This window comes from Pseudocercospora fijiensis (assembly GCF_000340215.1).
Source record: "Pseudocercospora fijiensis CIRAD86 unplaced genomic scaffold MYCFIscaffold_2, whole genome shotgun sequence".
Taxonomy (NCBI): Eukaryota; Fungi; Ascomycota; class Dothideomycetes; order Mycosphaerellales; family Mycosphaerellaceae; genus Pseudocercospora; species Pseudocercospora fijiensis.
Window position 1 is genome coordinate 5,693,619 of NW_006921533.1, and position 19,582 is coordinate 5,713,200.

At 52.6% G+C, this 19,582-nt stretch overlaps 7 protein-coding genes across 7 annotated transcripts; 5 read left to right on the forward strand and 2 right to left on the reverse strand.

Moving 5' to 3' along the window:
- Positions 1-31: 31 nt before the first annotated feature.
- On the forward strand, positions 32-1,171 carry MYCFIDRAFT_214293 (uncharacterized protein; the record flags this gene model as incomplete). The annotated part of the gene is made up of 1 exon (XM_007925600.1): positions 32-1,171. Exon 1 carries the CDS (start codon positions 134-136, stop codon positions 1,169-1,171), a length of 1,038 nt encoding a protein of 345 aa, XP_007923791.1. The 5' UTR covers positions 32-133.
- Positions 1,172-1,292: 121 nt separating this feature from the next.
- MYCFIDRAFT_210535 (uncharacterized protein) lies at positions 1,293-2,777 on the forward strand. Its single transcript, XM_007925601.1, has one exon. The coding sequence runs from the start codon at positions 1,461-1,463 to the stop codon at positions 2,385-2,387; it is 927 nt and encodes a 308-aa protein (XP_007923792.1). The 5' UTR covers positions 1,293-1,460; the 3' UTR covers positions 2,388-2,777.
- Positions 2,778-5,258: 2,481 nt separating this feature from the next.
- On the forward strand, positions 5,259-5,582 carry MYCFIDRAFT_122232 (uncharacterized protein; the record flags this gene model as incomplete). Its single annotated transcript, XM_007925602.1, has 1 exon — positions 5,259-5,582. A coding segment is annotated over one exon (324 nt), but the record flags the coding sequence as incomplete, so codon positions are not given.
- A 209-nt stretch (positions 5,583-5,791) lies between these two features.
- Positions 5,792-7,306, forward strand: MYCFIDRAFT_130471 (uncharacterized protein; the record flags this gene model as incomplete). Its single annotated transcript, XM_007925603.1, has 1 exon — positions 5,792-7,306. The coding sequence occupies one exon, from the start codon at positions 5,792-5,794 to the stop codon at positions 7,304-7,306; it is 1,515 nt and encodes a 504-aa protein (XP_007923794.1).
- Positions 7,307-11,308: 4,002 nt separating this feature from the next.
- MYCFIDRAFT_43030 (uncharacterized protein) lies at positions 11,309-12,351 on the reverse strand (the record flags this gene model as incomplete). Its single annotated transcript, XM_007924299.1, has 2 exons — positions 11,309-11,760; positions 11,829-12,351. 2 exons carry the CDS (start codon positions 12,349-12,351, stop codon positions 11,309-11,311), a joined length of 975 nt encoding a protein of 324 aa, XP_007922490.1.
- Positions 12,352-14,244: 1,893 nt separating this feature from the next.
- MYCFIDRAFT_181995 (uncharacterized protein) lies at positions 14,245-15,285 on the reverse strand. Its single transcript, XM_007925604.1, has 6 exons — positions 15,197-15,285; positions 15,072-15,119; positions 14,977-15,008; positions 14,899-14,915; positions 14,714-14,840; positions 14,245-14,651 (listed from the first exon to the last, which is right to left on the reverse strand). Exons 1-6 carry the CDS (start codon positions 15,231-15,233, stop codon positions 14,574-14,576), a joined length of 339 nt encoding a protein of 112 aa, XP_007923795.1. The 5' UTR covers positions 15,234-15,285; the 3' UTR covers positions 14,245-14,573.
- A 1,070-nt stretch (positions 15,286-16,355) lies between these two features.
- Positions 16,356-17,078, forward strand: MYCFIDRAFT_131183 (uncharacterized protein; the record flags this gene model as incomplete). The annotated part of the gene is made up of 1 exon (XM_007925605.1): positions 16,356-17,078. A coding segment is annotated over one exon (723 nt), but the record flags the coding sequence as incomplete, so codon positions are not given.
- Positions 17,079-19,582: the final 2,504 nt, after the last annotated feature.

Below are 19,582 nucleotides of genomic sequence, written 5' to 3' on the forward strand. Positions count from 1 at the left end.
TCGTTCACCACGTCTTTCCACACACCACATTCGCTTTCTCCCCATGCTATCCATCATTGCTATGGTTTAGCCCATCCCTCAAACAACTGTGCGACGCGCGCCCGCGCACTCGGAGCTGCGACCGCCGAGCGTGATGAAGGTCCTTCAACTCCCCCCGAGCCTGCTGTTGGCTATCTTCTCGTACTCGCCTAGCATCGAAGCGACACCGACCATTCCACCACAAAGCGCCTACTTCCCAAACAAGACCAGTGCATTGCCTTCAAGTGGATCTGGCTCCTCATACGCCACTGCTTGCCGGGACGCAATAACTTCTTACTTCGCGGGATCCTCAGCATGGGCGAAGTCAGTTCAGTATGTCTCCAATACAACGCAATTGGAAGGCGGTACCTCCATTTCCACATATACGCTTTATGAAAATGCCACGACGCTATGTGACATGCACCCGCGTGTTACCTATTCACCCGCCATACCAATTGGGACCGTGACGTCGACGTATCCTGGTCCGATCACTGGCACGACCACCATCGTGTATACGCTTGGGACCGGTCAATATCCATCACCTTCACCAACATGCCGGATCAGCCCAAAGGACTGTGATCCGTTGTGGGCTGATTACAGCAAGTCTCTGTTGGCAGCGTCGACCATGACTGCACCTCCGATGACTGCACCTACAATGACTGCACCTACGATGACTGCGCCTCCAGCTTTGGTGACCCCTCCCTGTTTGAACCAAAGCGCAGCAGCCGCCTACTCTTCGGCGACGGAAATGATATACGGCTGTGGTCAATGTACCATCTATGGTAATGGCGTAGAGCTTGTTTACTTCCCAACATCCGCGGAACGTGACCTGTGCGCATCGACACCGACCGCCAGTCTGACCCATTATGGACCGGGAGCTGTAATTACCGCGTACGCTGGCAAAAACTATCAAGGTCCACATGCTGCCAATGGCTCGAAAACAGTTGTGGTCGATGGCCATACATTCACTTCAGGCACTGCATACATCTCCATCTCGGAAGTCTATGCAGTAAATCGCTGCTCGAGCACGCGTGGCACGATTGTGACTGACGCAATTCTAGCGATGCCGTCTGAGTCTGTTCTGAGCCTGAGATATTCTCAGGATCGTCTCCAGGGTCTGATGGAGACAGACACGGTCACAGGGTACTGTTGAAGCTGTATGTGAACTAGGAACTGAGTCTGACGATGTTTTTACCAGGTATCCCGTTTCGTATGCAGATTTCAATACGCCTATCCCTTGGAGCGCTTGGAATGGCCAGAATATCTGCAGAGACCCATTTGACAACACGTATTGCGGTGTCATCTATGAGAACAATTTCCGACCTCAGCTAGCGATCCCTCCCGAAATAAAGCAGCTCTCTCCCGAATTTAAAGATTGCCAAGTGTGGTACAACGGGCTCTGGGATCCGCCGCTGCGACTGACAGAGGTCGCTTCCGCGGCAATGCCTACTTTACCTACCCATCCCATGGAGCAACCGGTGGAAACCTCAATGCCAGCGTCTCCTTCTTCAGCTGCCGCGGCGCCTACTTCAACGCCGACCGCTATACCAATTGGGCTCTCTGGAAGCTCAGGCGCGGGATATAAGCCTTGGCAGCCAGCACCTACTGATACTGGCAATGACCCGTCCTCTGCTGCTGGGCCCAATCAACATAGCGAGAATCCGTTTGTTCCTTCGAAAGAGCCATGGGACAAAGACTTCACGATCGGCGGCCGTACATTCCAAGCTCATGGTCGTGACAGGAAAGCTATTGTGGGTTCCGTCACTCTCGTCTCAGGTGGTCCGGCGCAGACCATCGCTGATGGCATTGTTGCAACGTATGGTGATCAAGGGCTCATTTTCGAGACGATAGCTACTGCCACCTTCGATGATCATCAAGCCCAAGCAGCACCGTATCAAGGGCACGTCATGAGCGCTGCAAATAATGGTCCCATCCTACAGCCAGGAATGACGGCATCTGGAGAATCTGGTGATGCAGATATCTTAACTCTCACCATCGGCGGTCAGGTCGAGACAGCAGTTCAGAGTCAGGACGGAGGAGCCATAGTTATTGACTCAACCCTCACCTTGATGCCTGGAGGCCCGATGACCACCCTCAACGGTCAGATAATCAGTGCGGCGACTAACGGCATAATTTACGGCTCGTCGATAACCCTTGGTCTCGATGCACAGGCTACTACCGGTCCTGAATCGTCGGAAAGTGGTTCAAACAGGGCGCCATCTAGCACTTCAGGCGACAATTCACCTGCAAAATCAACCACCGGTGTCAATGGAGGAGTAAAATCATCCGGTGGAGTAGCGATGCGGGCCTTTGAAGGCGCAAATGTTGCTGCTGTCGTAGCGATCTTTGCTGCCGTCCTTGCGGTATGAACAGCATGAAGGTATACTTGGCGTTAAGGGCATGACACGTGGGATGCAGCTTGAGGAGCTGAGCACCACATTGCTCCCAGCCATACGTCTAATTGGAGTTCGACAAAGGCCTCTTGGATTCAACACGATGCATCGCCGGCGGAATTCTTGCCGCTCCCTGGATCACATATGTCTTTTAATACGGCCAGCGCAAACTACAACATTCCGGCGGTTGGCCTGGGAATCTTGTACATTAATTGTTCCATCCTACGATAAAAAAGGCATACACGTGGATGGAGTACATACATACATAGATCAGTGTGAAGGAGACACACACTGTTACGCTTAGATGACTTCACGATAAAATATCGCACGCGTAGTGCGAATAATGTTCACAAACCTTTCCCGCTCAATTCGCATTCACTCTATCCATTTCACACCCTATTCTCTCGATGGCGATGTTCCGCATCCTATTCTATCTTCCGCCTCATTGTACTCGGCACGATGCCCTCGGGAACAAAGCTACTTCGATTAAGCACTGTTGATGGGATTGCATACACTGCCTTGTTCCACTCAGTCTGAACAGTGCAACAAATCCCGAATAAGCTCGCGTCCGCCGTTCGACATTCATCTCTAAAGACCGTCCAGTCAATCCCAGGATATAGAGCACTAGTCAACGTAACATGCTCCAGGAAGGGAGGAGTCTTACCGCAACCACGGTATCACACACTATTATTATCGAAAAAATAAGTGTGGCGGCAAGTCGTCCGGTCCTACCTACTCAACGTGACTATGGATTTTCGCAAAACGTGATTCACGCGGAAGGAAGTTATAGCAAGCGCCTGAGAAGTAGGCAGCCTCCTAAAAGCATTATAGAAATCTTCTTGAAGGCCTGCATAGCCCGCCGAAAGCGGAGATGAGATCGATGAGCCTGTTTGAATTGACTTCAGTGGTAGCAAAAGTGCCTCAAGTTGGTGTATACTCAAGTTGTACACATCTTCGGAACACTCTGCCGCGGAAGGATCGCCTAGGCCCACATGCCACTCGCAAACTATGTCACCTGTCAGGTAGGCGACGAACCTAAGGGTGGACGTATTAATGCTTCACACGTCTGACTTCATCTTGTAATTCAAATGCTACCCAGCAACTCGACTGTCAAGCACAATGCTCTCTCTCACAGATGCACTACAGGTCAGCGCTGCTACCCGCACATCGAGAATGCTTTTTCTACTAACCTACTTCTTAGTCCATATTCGTATTCCTCAGCGTCCTCTCAGACTATCTCCTGACGTTCGACATCTGGATTCTGTCTGCCTCGCTACCTTTGACGTCCAACAAAACATGGCTATCGACCAGCACATCATGTTTGGCATACGCAATCCTTGAGCCTCTCAGTCACCGATTCATGACCTCAGTATCAGATTTTCCGGTCTGGTGGTTCCTCATGGCATCCTACATTCACATGATAATCGGGCTTTCAGGAACCTCGCAAGTCATCATTGAGGAGTTCAAGGACCGGGACGAAAGTCTCAAGGCTCGTGGCGAGAAGCAGGGCGATGTGGAGCATCTCGGTGAGAAGCAAATGTCGACTCCCGAATTGGAGTCTGCACCTTCGACTCCTCTCACCGCTGACGAGAAGAAAACGCATAAAGAGAGCCGGGCATTCCGCTGCATTCCCCTTCTCACCATCACAACTGCAGCCGCTATGAATGCTGGCTTGCTCTTCTACACCCGCTACCTCTCTTCTGAGAACTCCGAAACCTGGAAAGCCAAATTCAAGTTCGGATGGATCGTGATCGCGGGTCTCTGCCTCTTCTTCTTCGGCATGTCGAAGAACGTGGCAAGGACGTTGAATAGTCTGATTTGCCCTGCAAGGAGTAAGGAACGGCGAGAGAATAGGTCCGGATGGATTTCATATCTTCGTCAAGTCTCGAATTTGGCCTTGATTTTCGTGGTCAAGGCGGGCATGAGATGGGCGCTGGGACAGGATATCATCACATTCCCCGAGCGCAGTGGCGAAGGTTGGAAGTTGAGAACTTCTCTGGACATGGAAGATGTGGTTGAACAGGCTCGTGAGGGCAAGCGTCAAATGCATCTCTTCGACCGCTTGTTATTCAGCATGCCGCCTTGGCTCAGCCCGATCTTCTCGGTGATTAGCATATGTGCGAGCGCGTATCTGATATGGAGGGCTCGGCGTGACAAGCAAGAGGCGCGAGAGAGCTGGGGAGATTAGGCATGGAGATGGCGTCGCGCGGGATCCTTGCCCTTGGCAACGGACTTGGCACTCTCATTGCCCTGCGTCAACCTTTGCCATTCTCTCTCTGTTCGATGCCCCGAGCCGTGACTGAGAGCCAAGGCTGGAATGTGTAGTGTGCGGCAGACGCAATGACTCTGGTGATAGGGCGTCCGTACTGCACCGACTCGCCCGCCACGAAGAAGCCTCAAGAAGACGTCAACAGTGCGAGAGTGAGTAGTATGTAGGCTGAGCGACTCCCATTGACGATGTAGCATTCTCTCCAGCACCTTCATCGCGACAATCATTCCGACATGGTAGTCAGACTCCTGCCGATGCCAGCTTCTGAATGGCATCTCTACATGAAAGTTTGTGCTGCGGCTTTTCAACCAGGATTCATGTCAGTCATGTTTCCCAACGGCCTCTCCGACAAAGCTATCGAGCAATCTGTTGCATCCATGAGACGAGCGAATGAGCGCCATCCGGGACGAGTCCATGTTTTCAAGGCTATTGACGATTCTCTGCCTGCGAATGATCCTTTCGAGCGAATCGTCGGTGTCAGTCACTGGAAACTGTATCCAAAGCACAGAAGCGAACAAGATATGAAGAGGGAAGAAGACGAAGAAGAGCAGGATGCAAAGCAGTACGGAAAGCCCGAGGGAATGAGCGAAGAGGTCGCGGAGAGTTTTCATAAAGTCTGTTGGGAGTATAAGCAGAAGCACCTTGGCCACGAGCCCTATCTCTTCCTTCAAGTCCTCGCAACCAGACCAGATCAAGGCAGGAAGGGTGTGGGCGCACTAGCGATGAAATGGGGATGCGACAAAGCAGACGAGCTTGGCCTGCCGGCTTATCTGGAGGGAAGTCCTATGGGCGTCGGGCTGTACAAGAAATGGCAGTTCGATGTTGTCGATGAGCTGCCGTGGGATGCAAGAAACTTTGGCTATTCAGACTCGCTCGCGCATCTATGCATGAAGAGAGCACCTAGAGCGCCACAGATCTAGAAGTATATAATCATCGCAAGAAATGTCTGATGTCTCGGCCGCCTTACGAACAGCAGCGCGTGGATTCTGGTGTGGAATGCTGAGAACAATGTCTAGCCTGCGTTCCGCACGCCCAAATTTCGACCACCTCTTCGATATGCAACTCTGCTCAACGACTCTGCACGTCATGTTGGACAATTTGACTGATGAAGATGGAGCAACACAGAGAGCGAGTCGGTTGCATTGCCGCTCAAGTGAAACAATTTTACGACAACCAGCAAACTTTCAGAATATATCGCGGAGGCGCTACAAATAGCACTCGGAATCACGCTCTTCGAGGGAAAGATGTGGTCGATACAAGCGAGCTCCATCATGTTCTCAGAGTGGATGCCGAAAAAAGGACCATCCTCGTTGAAACGAACGTACCGATGGATCGTCTAGTCGAAGCTTCCCTTGAGCACAACCTTGTCCCTCCTGTAGTAATGGAATTTCCTGGAATTACTGCTGGAGGTGGCTACTCTGGGACAAGTGGCGAATCTAGCAGCTTCAAGTACGGCTTCTTCGATCGAACCATTTGTCGGACTGAGATGGTGCTCGCAACTGGAGAGATCGTGTTCTGCTCTGAGACTGAAAACGCCGACCTCTTCCGTGGCGCAGCAGGTGCTATGGGCACCTTGGGAGTCGTCACTAGCGTTGAAGTGCGACTCGTTCAGGCCACCAAGTTCGTGGAGCTCACCTACCATCCAGTGCGCAGTTTCAGAGAAGCTGTTGAAAGGACGAAAGGGTTCACAGTATTGCCGGATCCTGATCAGCCAGATTATGTGGACGGCATTATGTATTCTAAGAACTGTGGGACGATCATGACAGGCCGGCGTACGGACGAGCAGAAAGCCGGACTCAGTATTGCGAGATTCAGCGCGCCTTCAGATCCATGGTTCTCAATTCACGCACAGGAGCATCTCAAGAGAAGTCCCGCCGCAGTGACAGAGCTCCTACCTCTTGCAGACTATCTGTTTCGATACGATCGCGGCTGCTTTTGGATTGGCCACACTGTCTTCGATTTCTGCTGGTGGCTACCAGACACTGGCACAACAAGAAAGATACTTGACAAGTTCCTCCATACGCGAATGCTCTACGTAATGGGACGAAGTCAGCCCGTAAATCTGCAAATCATACACGACATTGCAGTCCCTATGAGCGTTTCCGAGGACTTCATGGACTGGGTCACCACCACGACAGAAATCTGGCCGCTTTGGCTTTGCCCTCTAAAGCCAAGCCCACAGCCAACTATACACCCTCGGGCCAAAAGCGAGCCAGGTGAATTGATTCTCAACATTGGCCTCTGGGGTCCTCCCAAGAAGCTCAATGTCGAATGCTACTTGGAAGAAAACAAAGAAATCGAAGACAAGCTGCGCGAAATCGGTGGCATCAAATGGGGTTATTCGCCGAACTTCTGCTCTGTCGATGAGTTCTGGTTGGATTTCGATCGGAAGTGGTATGAAGAATTGCGAGGGAAATTTTGCGCGACTTCATTACCTACCATCTGTGATAAAGCGAGGACAGAGCCGGATGCTGTGCGGAAGAGATGGGATGACTTGACCCTCAAAGAATGTCTTCCCTTTCTTATTCCCGGACCCACGCTATGGGTTATGTGGAAGTCTTGGAAGAGTCGCGAGTGGAAGTGGAAACAGGAATCGACGTGGATGAATTGGGTTCCTAGGAAATAGCAGATTTTTTTTCTGTGCGTCTCGAGTCCTGGACGCGATCAGTACGACAAGAATCTGTTGTGAGTTCAGCCGGTTTACATCAGTGTTCGTGCAGACTCTAAGCCAGAAGCAGACGAAAATCCGAGCTGCAATATCTTCGCCCTTGGGGTCTTCGGAGTTCTTAGCTTTGCGAGGGTAGCTTCAGAAATCGTTCCATGTTTATCCAAAACTGAACCGTCCCTCTTTAGAAGACATAATGAAGCTCCCAGGGAGCCAGAACTAGTTCTAGTGGAGGAGTATCCAATCGGTAATTGCCACAGACACTTGACAAAGTGTCGGTGCCCTTGCTTGGAGTCTTAGCCGCAACGTCTGGAGGATGCATTTGGAGCGTGACAGGATCCAGATAGGTATGGGAAGCGTGCAATACTACTGTTCAGCATTGACCAAGACGATAGTAAGTCGTGCTGTCGGCGTCGCGTCGGTCCGGCTGTGCACATGAAAGCGACGCTGAGGTGAGGGTATGGTATCCAGGACGTTGCAAGGGAATGTAGACTGTATCCGCGAGGTCATGGTCCAGATCTAGGGGGCTTCTGATTGGACGGTGAAGCTTGTTGTCGTGTGGCATGGACACCAGGACATGTCGTTCAACGGTGCACTTCTCACTTTCCGTGCAATCCAACCCAACCTTGCCGTCCCTACCTCCCTCCACGCCCAACACCACCGCCGCCTTCGACATCCGTCTCCGTTCCGTGCACGCCACTGTTACTGTCATCACATCCTAGACGCCGACGGGGCCTGGCATTTCCATCGCATGTTGCACGTCAGCGTTGGGCGATATCGACAAGCCTCGCCCCACATCTGCTTCCCTGTGCCTCGCGTCGATCCAAGCGCGTCTCTCAGTGCCAGCACATCCTCCATAGGCCGATACCACGTATTCGCCCAATAGATGGCACCTCAGAGGAACCCGTTGACGCGTATCTCATCCTCTGCCTCCTCCGTCGTCTCCAACATCGAGGTCGTTGCCGCCGCCATGGATGCGGACAGCTCCTCAGAGCAGGCTACAGCTTCCACTCCTCCCACCAGCGTGTCCGACACGCATAGTACGCGCTCGAACAAGCCGGGGGACGAAGTTACGACATCGCAAAAGCAATCACCAGCCAGACGCTCCAAGCGTGCTCGGGCGTCGGTCAACTACAATGTGCTCGAGCAGTTCAACACGATGCAGGTCGAGTCTTCCAGAGGCACGCGTAACGCCTCAGGCCTGTCAGGTCGCACGCTGGTCAACCGCAGCGAAATTGACGAGGATGACGAAGACGAAGACGAGGAGGAAATGCTGAATGGCTCCCCACAGGCCAAGGCCCAGTCTCCAGGCAAGCTGCAGCGACGACCGAGCATGAAGGAACGCGTCAAGAAGATGGCAAGCAGTGCCAAGTCAGTCCTGGGCAAGAGAACGCGCGACGCTGTTGATGCAGGCAGGCGGAAGCTCGGTAGAATCGAGCAATCTCAGAGCCCACAACAGAAGAAGCTTCTGAAGGAGCTCGATATGGGTACGGGCAACATCTGGGACGAAATGGACCTCGACGCAGATGTCCCTCTTCCACCTGTCAAGCGAGCCAAGATCTCCAAGGCTCCTCTTCAAGAGATTGCTCAACCAGCAGTCGCCGGGCCCATGCAAAAGACCTCCACAGGAAAAAAAGTCAAGAAGTGGCAGCCTCATGGTCTATATGCAGGTCAAGCACTCGATTTCGATCCGAACAAGCCAGCTTCAAAGAAGCTGCAGAAGAAGAGGCCAGATTCTTCTGGATCCGGAGCACCTGTGAACGACGAGAATGCGAAGCCGAAGTATAAGTCTATTCTTGGTTTCCACCTGCCAATGTACGGCTACCTGGATGAAGAGAAGACCCGCTCCTTTCGCATTCCTTATGATGTCTACGCTCCGTATGGTAAGAACAGCGAGAAGCCGAAAGACTGGCATAAGATCAACAAGAATCGACTGGTTGGAGACGCCAAGGAGCTCTGGGCAAAGACGGAGAAGATGGCCTCGTCATTGTGCGTTTGTGCACAGCCTCTTGCTGGCGACGATGAGATCGGTTGCGGCGACGGCTGCCTCAACCGTATCATGCAGTATGAGTGCGATGACACCAATTGCCCACTCCCGGCGGAACTGTGCAGCAATCGGCCCTTCGCTGAGATCACTGCTCGCACCAAGAAAGGCGGCGCCTACGATATTGGAGTTGAGGTTGTCAAGACTGAAAAACGTGGTCATGGCATTCGTGCTGCTCGATCCTTCCGGCCGCAACAAGTCATAATGGAATATACTGGCGAGATCATTACAGAAGAAGAATGCCAGCGCCGCATGCGCGAGGTCTACAAGGATAAATCATGCTACTATTTGATGGAATTGGAACGCAATCTGGTGATTGATGGAACGAAGGGTAGTATGGCTCGCTTCATCAACCACTCTTGCGAGCCGAACTGTGAGGTAAGAATGATGAAAGTCAATGGCACACCACGTATGGCGATATTTGCTGGCGACTCTGGGATCATGACTGGTGAAGAACTTACGTACGATTACAACTTCGACAATTTCGGCGAGACTCGACAACCATGCTATTGTGGTGCGGCCAACTGTAGAGGATATCTTGGCAAGCGTCTCAATGCAGATCAGATCAAGAAATTGCAGAAGGAAGAAGCCGAGAAGCAGCGCATCGCAGCTGAAGAGGCTGCAAAGGCTGCCAAGAAGGCACAAGCAGAGAACGCGAAGAAGGACAGCAGAGGCCCTGGATGGCAGGGCTGGGTCGCGGTCGATGACCCGAAAGTCAAGGAGCAGCTCCGCGAAGCAAAGCGCCAAAAAGAAGAAGCAGAGAAGAACTCAGCACGGGCTCAGCGTTTGGCAAATCGTGGCACGGGCACTGGCACGCGCGGGTCGCTTTCTGGGTCATCAAAGCCAGAGCCAAGCAAGGTCGAGAAGAAGAAAGCGTCTCCAAAACGCCGCCGCACAGTTGCCAATGTCGAAGAGCTTGCTCGCACAGCAACAGCTCCTGCTGAGGCTATCGAGGATGAGAGCGACGAAGACGTCAAGATCGCATTTGCAAAGGCTGCGTCTTCCAGGCCCACCAGCTCTAGACGACCTATCCACCATCGCACTACCTCGACTGGCTCCAAATTTACTGAAGACCTGGAGATGGAGGCCCGACCGGCCTCGCGCTCCTCCGCTCGTACCGGAATCATCAAGAAGACTACCGTGTCGCTGGAAATCCAGCGCGACACCATCGTGGAAGGCGTGAGGACTGGAGAAGTAGTTGTAAAAGAAGAAGACATTGCTGCAGGTCGCAAGTCCTTTGCTGACGAGCTCAGTAATTCTGGGGGAGCTAGCCTGAGCAAAGTCGGCAGCAAAGCTGCTCTTGCCGGCGAGGCAAGCCAGGGAGATAGAGCACCGCCTGCGAAAAAGCAGAAAGCCGAGGCAGGCGGAAGCATTCGGTCGAAGGTCGCAGCCGCGGTTAAGAGCACCGGCAAGACATTTCGCCAGAGTACGCTGAGCTTCCCCAAACTGGGATAATCATTTTGTAGAGGAGCGTGGCGCTTGGTGTTGGCGCAGAGGATTGAGCATTTCGGATTTGGAAGCGTATGCGCTGCATAGAGCGAGGTTCTCGAGTCTTGATAAATATTTTTGTGAGGTCGTAGAATCTACTACGTATGCATGACAGTTCACACTAGGCCCTTGCCCGGTTACGAATCACAGTCGCTTCACGCGATATGCAATTGCTCCGGTCGTAAACTCGAACTCAGCGGAAGTCGAGAATGCCAAGAGATTTGGAGTGGTCACCGGGTGAGCTTCGAGGGCTTGTTGCGAATTCACTTTGGGGGAAGGGATAATTTCTGGATCTGACTTGCTATGCAATGTGTTTACAATGCGTTCGACTGACTAGACTCCATAGGAAGCAACGACGAACGCTTATAGACTAAAGAGTCTCGAGAATTCCGAATCGTCAGACAAAGCTTACCCGACGACACATCGACCTTCTACGCCACCTCAATCGCCTTTAACATATTCTGCCTCGTCAACTTCGAATACGTCGTGTTGGGCGCGTAGAGCATAAACGCATGTGGCTGTCCCGGGTAAACATGAAACTCCGTCGAAACATTCGCTTCGATGAGTCTCGAAGCGAACTTGACGTTCTCATGGATGAAAATGTCTAATTCTCCACAGTCGATGAATGTTGGCGGGAGCCCTGCCAGATTCTTGGCTCGTGCTGGGGCAGCATATTCATGGCCGGGCTGTGGATTCGGTGTGCCGGCTTGATCGCCTAAGAGCGCGGACCAGCCTGTGATGTTGTCGTCGTAGGTCCATGTTGCGAAAGGGAGGAGGGCTGGTAAAGGTTTCGTGGTTCGATCGTCAAGCATTGGGAAAATTAGGATTTGCTTGAGGATTGGGGGCGAGAGGTTTTGGTCTCGAGCCATTAACGAGAGTCCGGCTTTTCTAGAATCTCAGCAAGCAAATTCATTCCTTCATTCCCACTTGCTTCGAAAGAAACGAACTTACCAGCCAACCCTCCACCTGCAGACTCCCCCATGACCACAATTTTCGCCGGATCAACTCCAAGCTTGGCAGCATTTCTACTCAACCATTGAAGCCCACTCCAACAATCCGTGACCGGTATAGGATGCGGATACTCCGGAGCAAGTCGATATCCCACCGCAAAAACCGGAATCCCACTCTGCTCACACTGGCTCGCGATGGATTTCTCAAACGCATCTACACTTCCAAGAATCATGCCGCCGCCGTGGATGTAGAATATCGCTTTTCCTGGTTTCGTGGGAGCAGCTCCTGCTTCTTTTCGGAACTCGGCTACTGTTATGCTGTGACCGTCGTGGGTTGGAATCGCGTGGTTTGTTCGAGTCACTCCGGCTACGTCTGGGGTTTGCCTGAGGATTGAGGCGAGGGATTTGTTTCCTAATTCTCGGCGTGAGAGGGCATCTCCGGGGGGGAATTTTGGTCTTGCTGCTAGTATTTCTGCGAGGGGTTCGAGAGCTGCTGCGTATTCTGGGTCGTAGGCTAATGGCATTGTTGCTTGTTGTTGTTGTTGTTTTCTTTGGTTTGTTTGTTAGAGTACTGAATTGATGTTGTGGAGATAGATATGGAGAAGTGAGGTATCTTCTAATGTTGACTTTCACTTTCATGGACTATGTAGGTGAGATCGAATGGTGCATGCATTGGTAAGTAGCTCTGGATATGGAACCAATGATCGACGAAAACGAGGGGTTCCACAATACACGGCAGTGAGAAATATTACAGTACCTTTTGGAAAGCCGAGGATAGGACTTCATGAGTGATTGGTTAGTGCGGATATGTCAGCAAGAGAGACGCACAGACGCACTTTAATCAGGCGTCTGAGAATGAGGAGGCAGGAGTGGTCGTGATTTATCCCGTGAGAGCTGCCCGATTTTGTCATTTGAGGCAACTGCCAAGGATTTCCAACTTCAAGGGAAGGAAGGGCTGCATGCTCCTTTATCGACATGATGAATGGAAGCATCAAGCAATGAAAGACATGCAGAATCAGCGCTGCAATCACGAAGATGCAAAAAGTTCCCAATACACCCACCGTATGCGTGTGAAAGTTTTCCGGCACATCGCATCTTCTAACCATCCCAGTTGCTCTATGCTTTATAATCTTGGCGCGCATCTCCATCTCCATCCCTCATCTCTCTCACCCAATTTTCTTATCCCAATCACGAGAATTCCAGACTGGCGAGACTCGGTTAGCAAGAACCTCTATACATACTACGTGTAGTGGGGGAATTTGTGTGGGAGAGTAGCTTTCAGAATCTGAGCGCATTTTTGATTACCGATGTGGTCGCCATCTGGGCGCTTGATCTCGTTCGTGGCCTATGTCAAGTTCAAAGTGAGAAGGTAGACGTTTCTTCGGATGCCACGCGAGCACTGGATTTGGGTTGCTGCGGCTGCGGCTTGGCTGCTGATTGCTGGGTAGGGAGTGTTGTTTGAGTAGACTGGTGCTGCTTGGCGAAAGACTCTTGAGAAGTCAAGGGTGTTCCTTTAGCGAAATGAGTCTGCTCTACGTGTGAAGTGGAACGGTTTTGCTCTTTAGACGTTGTTAGATCGATGAAGACTGGTTGATCCGGGCTCCGATGTGGCTATCAGATCGGAGCGGAGTAGCGGACCGAGCAGAATCGGTCGCTCCAGCGAAGAAAGGGTTAGCCGACGCTTCAGGCATTCGAGTCTTGTCGCCGTAATTTTCGCAGGTGGCCTCGGTCATGCCAACATCTTCCTGCTCTCCAGTAGATTGCCATGCTCCACTGTCGAAGTCCGCGGCAGGTCCGTACATCTCCTTCATGAGATTATCGAGGTATGCTTCCTCATCAGGACGAAGTAGGCCGTCAAAGATACCTTCAGTCGATGGCGTTTCGCGAGACATTGCGCTGTTCGGAGTTGGCGCTTTTTGGCCTCAATTGCGAAAGGTGGAGTCGAGGTGGTCACTGTTGGTGCAGTCGCATTAGAACTTTCGTGCTACGGGTCTTAGTGTAAGGGACCTTCAAGTTTTGTGATTCCGTAGGTTGGAAGTCGCGTCGTTAAAAATAAGTGTGGATGTTGAAAAGGCAGAAGCATTCACTTGCCAATCTTCACATGTACCTAGCATGGCTCCTTCCAACGGAGACATCGTGAATGGCACCATTTTGAACAAAGCATTGATGTCAAAATCGGGCTTTTTCGAAGTCTCATCAGGCGACCATGAGAAGACAGGAGACGGGGGTCCAGAGGCCATGCTCTGCCTACTGCTGCTGCACGGAGGATGTCGAAAGTTCATCCGGCAAGTAGTGTAGTGTAGCAGGAACGAAAGCGGATCATAGCCTATGTCCTTTCGAATGAACAGCCTTTGCGTATAGAAGGACGTTGGCGGAGCGTAGTCTAGTGCATGATTGGTATTCAATGGCCATTTGTTCAGATAAGAATTGCTGACGCGCTATGTCCAGACTGTAGCAATTCATGGTAGCATGGCAAGTTGATTGCTGTTCCTTTGCACGAAAATAGTGCTTACGGTCAGACCACGTCTGCCGGATGATACCGAAGCATCGGTATAGACTTCGAATCGCGAAGCCCTGTACAGCAGCAGACAGGAGTGACGTGTCATCAAGTAATTTTCCGCCGCGCATCTGGCGCAATCCTTCCAAGCTGGAGTCTCAAAGTGAGTATCAAGCCTATCATACAAAGCAATTGCCGCTCGAAGACGCAAGTCATTCAAGACGCGACGTCCACGATAAGCATTCGTTCTCACGGAGCTGGGGCGGGCGGTCCGCTGCTTGTGGCGGGGCGACCAGGAGTTGGTGGCATGAACAAAGGCATATATCCCTGCAAAGCAAATCAACACGATTGAACCTTCAAGCTTCTGCCGTTCAGGAGATGGAACGTACAACGCCCAAAGACAGAAGTGCCATCAAAACCTGGAAATAAGCGGGCGAGGACGAGGCAGCTTTCTGTGCTGGGGTCTCGGCCAGCCAGGTCTGTAGGGCGAATAGCACGGAGGTCCATCCAAGCAATCTGTCAACAAAGGTCTTTGTCAGAGTGTGCTGATGTCGAGACGAAGCATGTGGCATACTTGTTTCTTGTGAACATCTGCAGCAGTGGATCAGCGGAGGTATGCGAGCGAGCGTCAGGTGTGCGAGGCTGTACTCACGGCCGCCATGGGCAGGGTGCTGCTCATTGTGCCTGGATTCATGCATCAGACGGGTTCGGATTATCAGACCGATATGATCTGTGGCGGCGGCTCACTCTGGAAATCATTGCTGTCCTTGTTCTCGGGCTCACTGTAAGGGACGACTGTGTGGCAGCGTGTCAGCCGAGAGTGCACTTCATTCCGCACATGACCGCTGAATCTCATGATCCTGCGCACATACTGAGCTGCTGTCGCCGCATGTCCCGCTTGGCCGCCATTGTGCAGATGCGCGTTCGGGTGCGGATGCTTGGGTGTGAGAGAGATGGCAATGTGTGGCAAGTTTCGTCACGAGATGCGGCAGTTCAGTATGGCGTGTGTATGATGGGTGGCAGGGTGTGTGCTGACGGACGGAGCGCTGATGTGGAGAGAGGTCCGCGGGCGTGGTGGTCTTGGCGTCGTGAAGTCTCTCTCAACCAGCGGGAAGGAGCGACGAAACGAAGCTCAGGAAGGTGGGAATGCTTCTCAGGAAGGTGGGAATTCTTCTCAGGAAGGTGGGAAACTCGGACATTATTATTCTACCTCCGCGCGGATGATGATTAACATGTCTGCCTTAAATGAGGTGCTGGGTGGTGGTGAAGGCTGCTCCGCCTCATCGGTCGGTCATTGCATAGTTCTTTCGGGGCACGGCTTTGGGTTGACCAGCGGCCAGTCAACTCGCGCTTCCGTCCCTTTGTTGCCCAGGGTGTGATGTGACCGCCGGCTTGACCCTCGGGGCCGCGACCGCTGCACTACATCCCATCCCGTACCTGGCCTTCTGTCCCATTCCTACGCCTGCGCCCACGCCCACGCCTCTCTCTACACACATCTTGCCCTGCCCTACCAAATTATACTACTACTATTCGACCATGCACCACCCTACCACCTGCTAATCGACGTCTCGCCCGCGAGATGATGCTCCGCCGAAACGAGCCTTGTCCCGTGCGATGGATAATCGACCTCCGCTGGGCCTACAGAGACCACTGCCTCCCCAGCGTGCCCTGAGCGGCTCCTATGCCATCCAACATGGCCTCAAGAGACCCACTCAACCCTCACGACTCAACAATGTCCGCTCCGTGTCGCACCCCGTCAATGTAGTCGACCTGACCCCCGACCGAGCGAGAGTCGATGCGAAGAACGCAGCTGCCTTCCTAAACAATGCGGATAACCTCTACACCTCGCCACGTGTAATTCATCTCGACGATGACGACGACGCCCCCGACAGTGACCGCCCTACGAAAAGAGCCAAGACAACCGGGCGTGACTTTCGCGCAGGAGGGAAGATACCCGAGGCCCAGCGCGATGCTGCCCATCAAGCACTACCAGGCTCGCCTCTACCTAGTCTACCACCGCGCAAGAATGTCATGGCAAGTCGAACCACTGCTCAGAGGAGCAGGCGGGCTGTGGTGGACAGGGCTGCGCGACGCGCAAATGGACTGGAGCCTCCATCCATCGCAACACGCCTACCTCCACCGAAGCTGGTGGCAGACTTTCATCCTTGGAATGGTCATCATGCTGAAGACATCTTGACCGAGACAGTCGTGAAAGGCGGCTACTTCGACAAGGCGCCTGGGCCCAATTCTGCCGAAACGAGCTCCGCGAAACCAACAATATGGAGCAACCTCAGTGCGAAGAACAACATGGGCCTGCAGACCCTCTCATACCTCTTCACATCAGTCATGGAAAAGAGACAAGCAATTGGAAGGGTTACGGCGCCATCGACATTCAAGCCGCCTCCTCGTGTCACAGTCACAGATACAAAGCGTGAGGCATGGCTGCGAGATCTTGCGAATCCTGATGTTCCACTACGAAAGCAGAGCAGAACCATCCCTCACGGCGTTCGCGGCAAGTCGCTCATGGAACAGTGTCTTGGCAAGGACATACCAATGCCTCGTGCAGTCTGGCTCGCCAAGTGTGTTGGCGCCAACGAATTACGAGCTTTCCGTCGAAAAGGTGTCAGTGGAGCTGCCGCTGCAACTGGCGAGGCGAAGTGGGTACGCGAGTGGACAGTCAGTGTCGAGCAATTCTTGGAAGGCGTCATTGCATGCTGTGGACAGCCAGCATGGCAATTGAAGATGGACTATGCCGTCAAGCTGGCAACCAGCTTTTATTCGGAAAGACTTTTGGAAAGAGATCATTACCTGCACTGGATAGTCACCTCGTTCGCACAAGCACCCCTGGAAAGACTACCCATTTGGATCATTCTTGCTCAGCTATACTGGAAAGACATTACCGCCTTTGGACGACGTGGAAGACATTTGGCAGAGGCGGCTTTGGAGAACCTACACACCATATCACAGCGTCACCTTCTCGTTAATGACACTTTGAAAGCTCGACTTCAGAAGCTGGTCATGATGCTGGCAGTCACCAATAGAGGCTGCCTGATTCTGCCCAAAACCTGGCAGAAGTATGCGTACCTACTGGCACCAAGAACCGCAACGCAAAACACACCCGCTCACAATATCCTGCGAAGAAACGCTCGTCTGATAGCACCACTTTTGAAGACACCACAGAATACACGCTGCGCCCTGCTTCGACTCTACTCGATGCTGGATAGTGTGGCATTGTGCTTGGATGTGCCGAAGCTATCTGCCGCCTGTGTGGCTGCTATACGTGACAACAACAAGCTGGTGACGGCGCTCTTGAACTGGTCCGCTTCAGTATTCAGACCTGGACTTGGTCGCATCTACCTCGCCGCCCAGCTCATCTCGCAACTTCGCAAAGACGGGCAAGATACCGACAGTGCCGTGCTCGGCTATCTCGGGTCAAACCCTGCTGCTTCTGTTGCCCCGGAACACGTGCACAGAGTTCTTGTCGAGCTAGTCCGGAGAGATGCATTCTCGGCGGGTCGCTACATGCAATGGCTGATTTCAAGCGGCATGCTCTCTGCTGGCTATGCATCTTCGATGGCAACGGCATTATTGCCAATGCTACCCACCAGTGCTCTTTCTCCTCACCTGCTGAACACGCGACGGACCCTCATGAATCGTCTCAAAATGAGCTCAATTGGGGATGAGGCTTTGCCTGATGTCGAAGCTGCCGTATTGTCAGCGGCGGAGAGTTTCGATGCTGGCACACAAGACATCATGTCGATGCTACAACAACTCTCTTCATTCGCGAAGCTGGAGCTTGCAGAACGGATTGCGTCCAAAATTGTGGTTTGGGCGAAGGATGGTGGTATGTCGCTGTCATACTTCTGCTTTCTGCGGGAGGCGATGGAGACGACTGGCGACCTGCAAGCTCTAGCAACGATTTTGGAGGCATCGATTTACACAGACGACACTGCCTTGCTTGCGACTATTTGCGATACCACCAGCATGTATGGCAAAGCCTTTGCAGCGATCGGATGCCTCCAGTCTATGGTTGACCGGGTTTCGGAGCGGTACCGCATCTTACGTGCTCAACAAGCTCTCGATAGGTCGTTCATCTTGGCTCTCACTGCTCTAATGAGTCGCTTACCCGAGAAAACTCAATTCATCAAATACTTGGACAGCGATCTGGCCATCTGCGATCAACAGACCTCCTTGGCAGTATGTTCACCGGCATCCGACAATCTCATTAGCATGCAGGCTTCATCCCTTGATTCCGATGGCGACATCGACTCAGTCTTCGCCAGCGGGAACACGATGGACGAGCATCTCATGCAGCGTGTCTTCTCAAGGATCGTGCAACGTGCCAGCAAGCCTGGTGCTCAGATCAATCACTGTTCTACCAAAATCTGTAGCTGGCTGAATCAGCTTCGTGCTGTAGACGCAAACAATTTCGACAGCATGGCTAGGAGCTACACCGTTGCGGCTCTCAAGAACACCGGAGAGAACACCTCCATGCTCACCGTAGTCTGCGCTCTCGTGGCTAGCGGTTGCTTGCGATTCGACTCCATCGTCGACGTTGCAAAGGAGACTAAGTCGTCAGCTGCGGCTTCCTCGGCTCTTCGCCTGCTGTGTTCGACAACTATCATCAATACCGGGTTACACTCGGTCGAGGCATACCGATATCGAGTGCAGCAGAAGCGATTTCGTCTTAGTTCTGCGGAGAAAGTCATTCCTCTTGTGGTCTTGGCAATCGAGGATCCAAGAGTAGCCATTGATGATGAGGGATTCCAGAACATGGTGATGGAGTATGCCGTGTACAACTATGCGGATTGCATCCAAGCCTTGCGCGATGCATCCACTTCATCCGCATTCCTTGCGAATTGCGGTCGTATGGTGACCAAAATGCTCAATCTTGGACGCAGCAGCAGCCAGGCAATCAGCTTGGATGTGAAGTCGATTGTAGCTCTTGCTGACCCGTTATCAGTCGTACAGTGCACCGGTGCGCTGGCGTTCCTCGCCAAGGCAGGAGTCGACAACGATACCGAGCTATTGCCTGCTGTGCTCGAAGCCATAGCCAACGGGTGCGAGGTGTGGCCCCAGCTCTTGGAAGGCGCCAGCCAGCAGACTATTGCGGGCATCTACAAATGGGCGAGAGAAGAAGTGCTCAACAACGCCTCAAAACAAGATGGAGTCGAATCGATGAGCAGAGAAGAGTTCAGTCGCGTCCTTGACATCCTCGATGTTGCACATCATGCAGCAAAAGGCGAAGACAGCAGCTC

Bases quoted from the DNA above. Each gene is read 5' to 3' on its own strand.
- MYCFIDRAFT_210535 (XM_007925601.1), top strand. From the start codon at position 1,461: ATGCCTACTTTACCTACCCATCCCATGGAGCAACCGGTGGAAACCTCA.
- MYCFIDRAFT_181995 (XM_007925604.1), bottom strand. From the start codon at position 15,233: ATGGCGGCCAAGCGGGACATGCGGCGACAGCAGCTCA. The intron at 15,120-15,196 runs GTATGTGCGCAG...GCTGCCACACAG, and splicing joins CATGCGGCGACAGCAGCTCA to TCGTCCCTTACAGTGAGCCC. The intron at 15,009-15,071 runs GTGAGCCGCCGC...GCATGAATCCAG, and splicing joins GGACAGCAATGATTTCCAGA to GCACAATGAGCAGCACCCTG.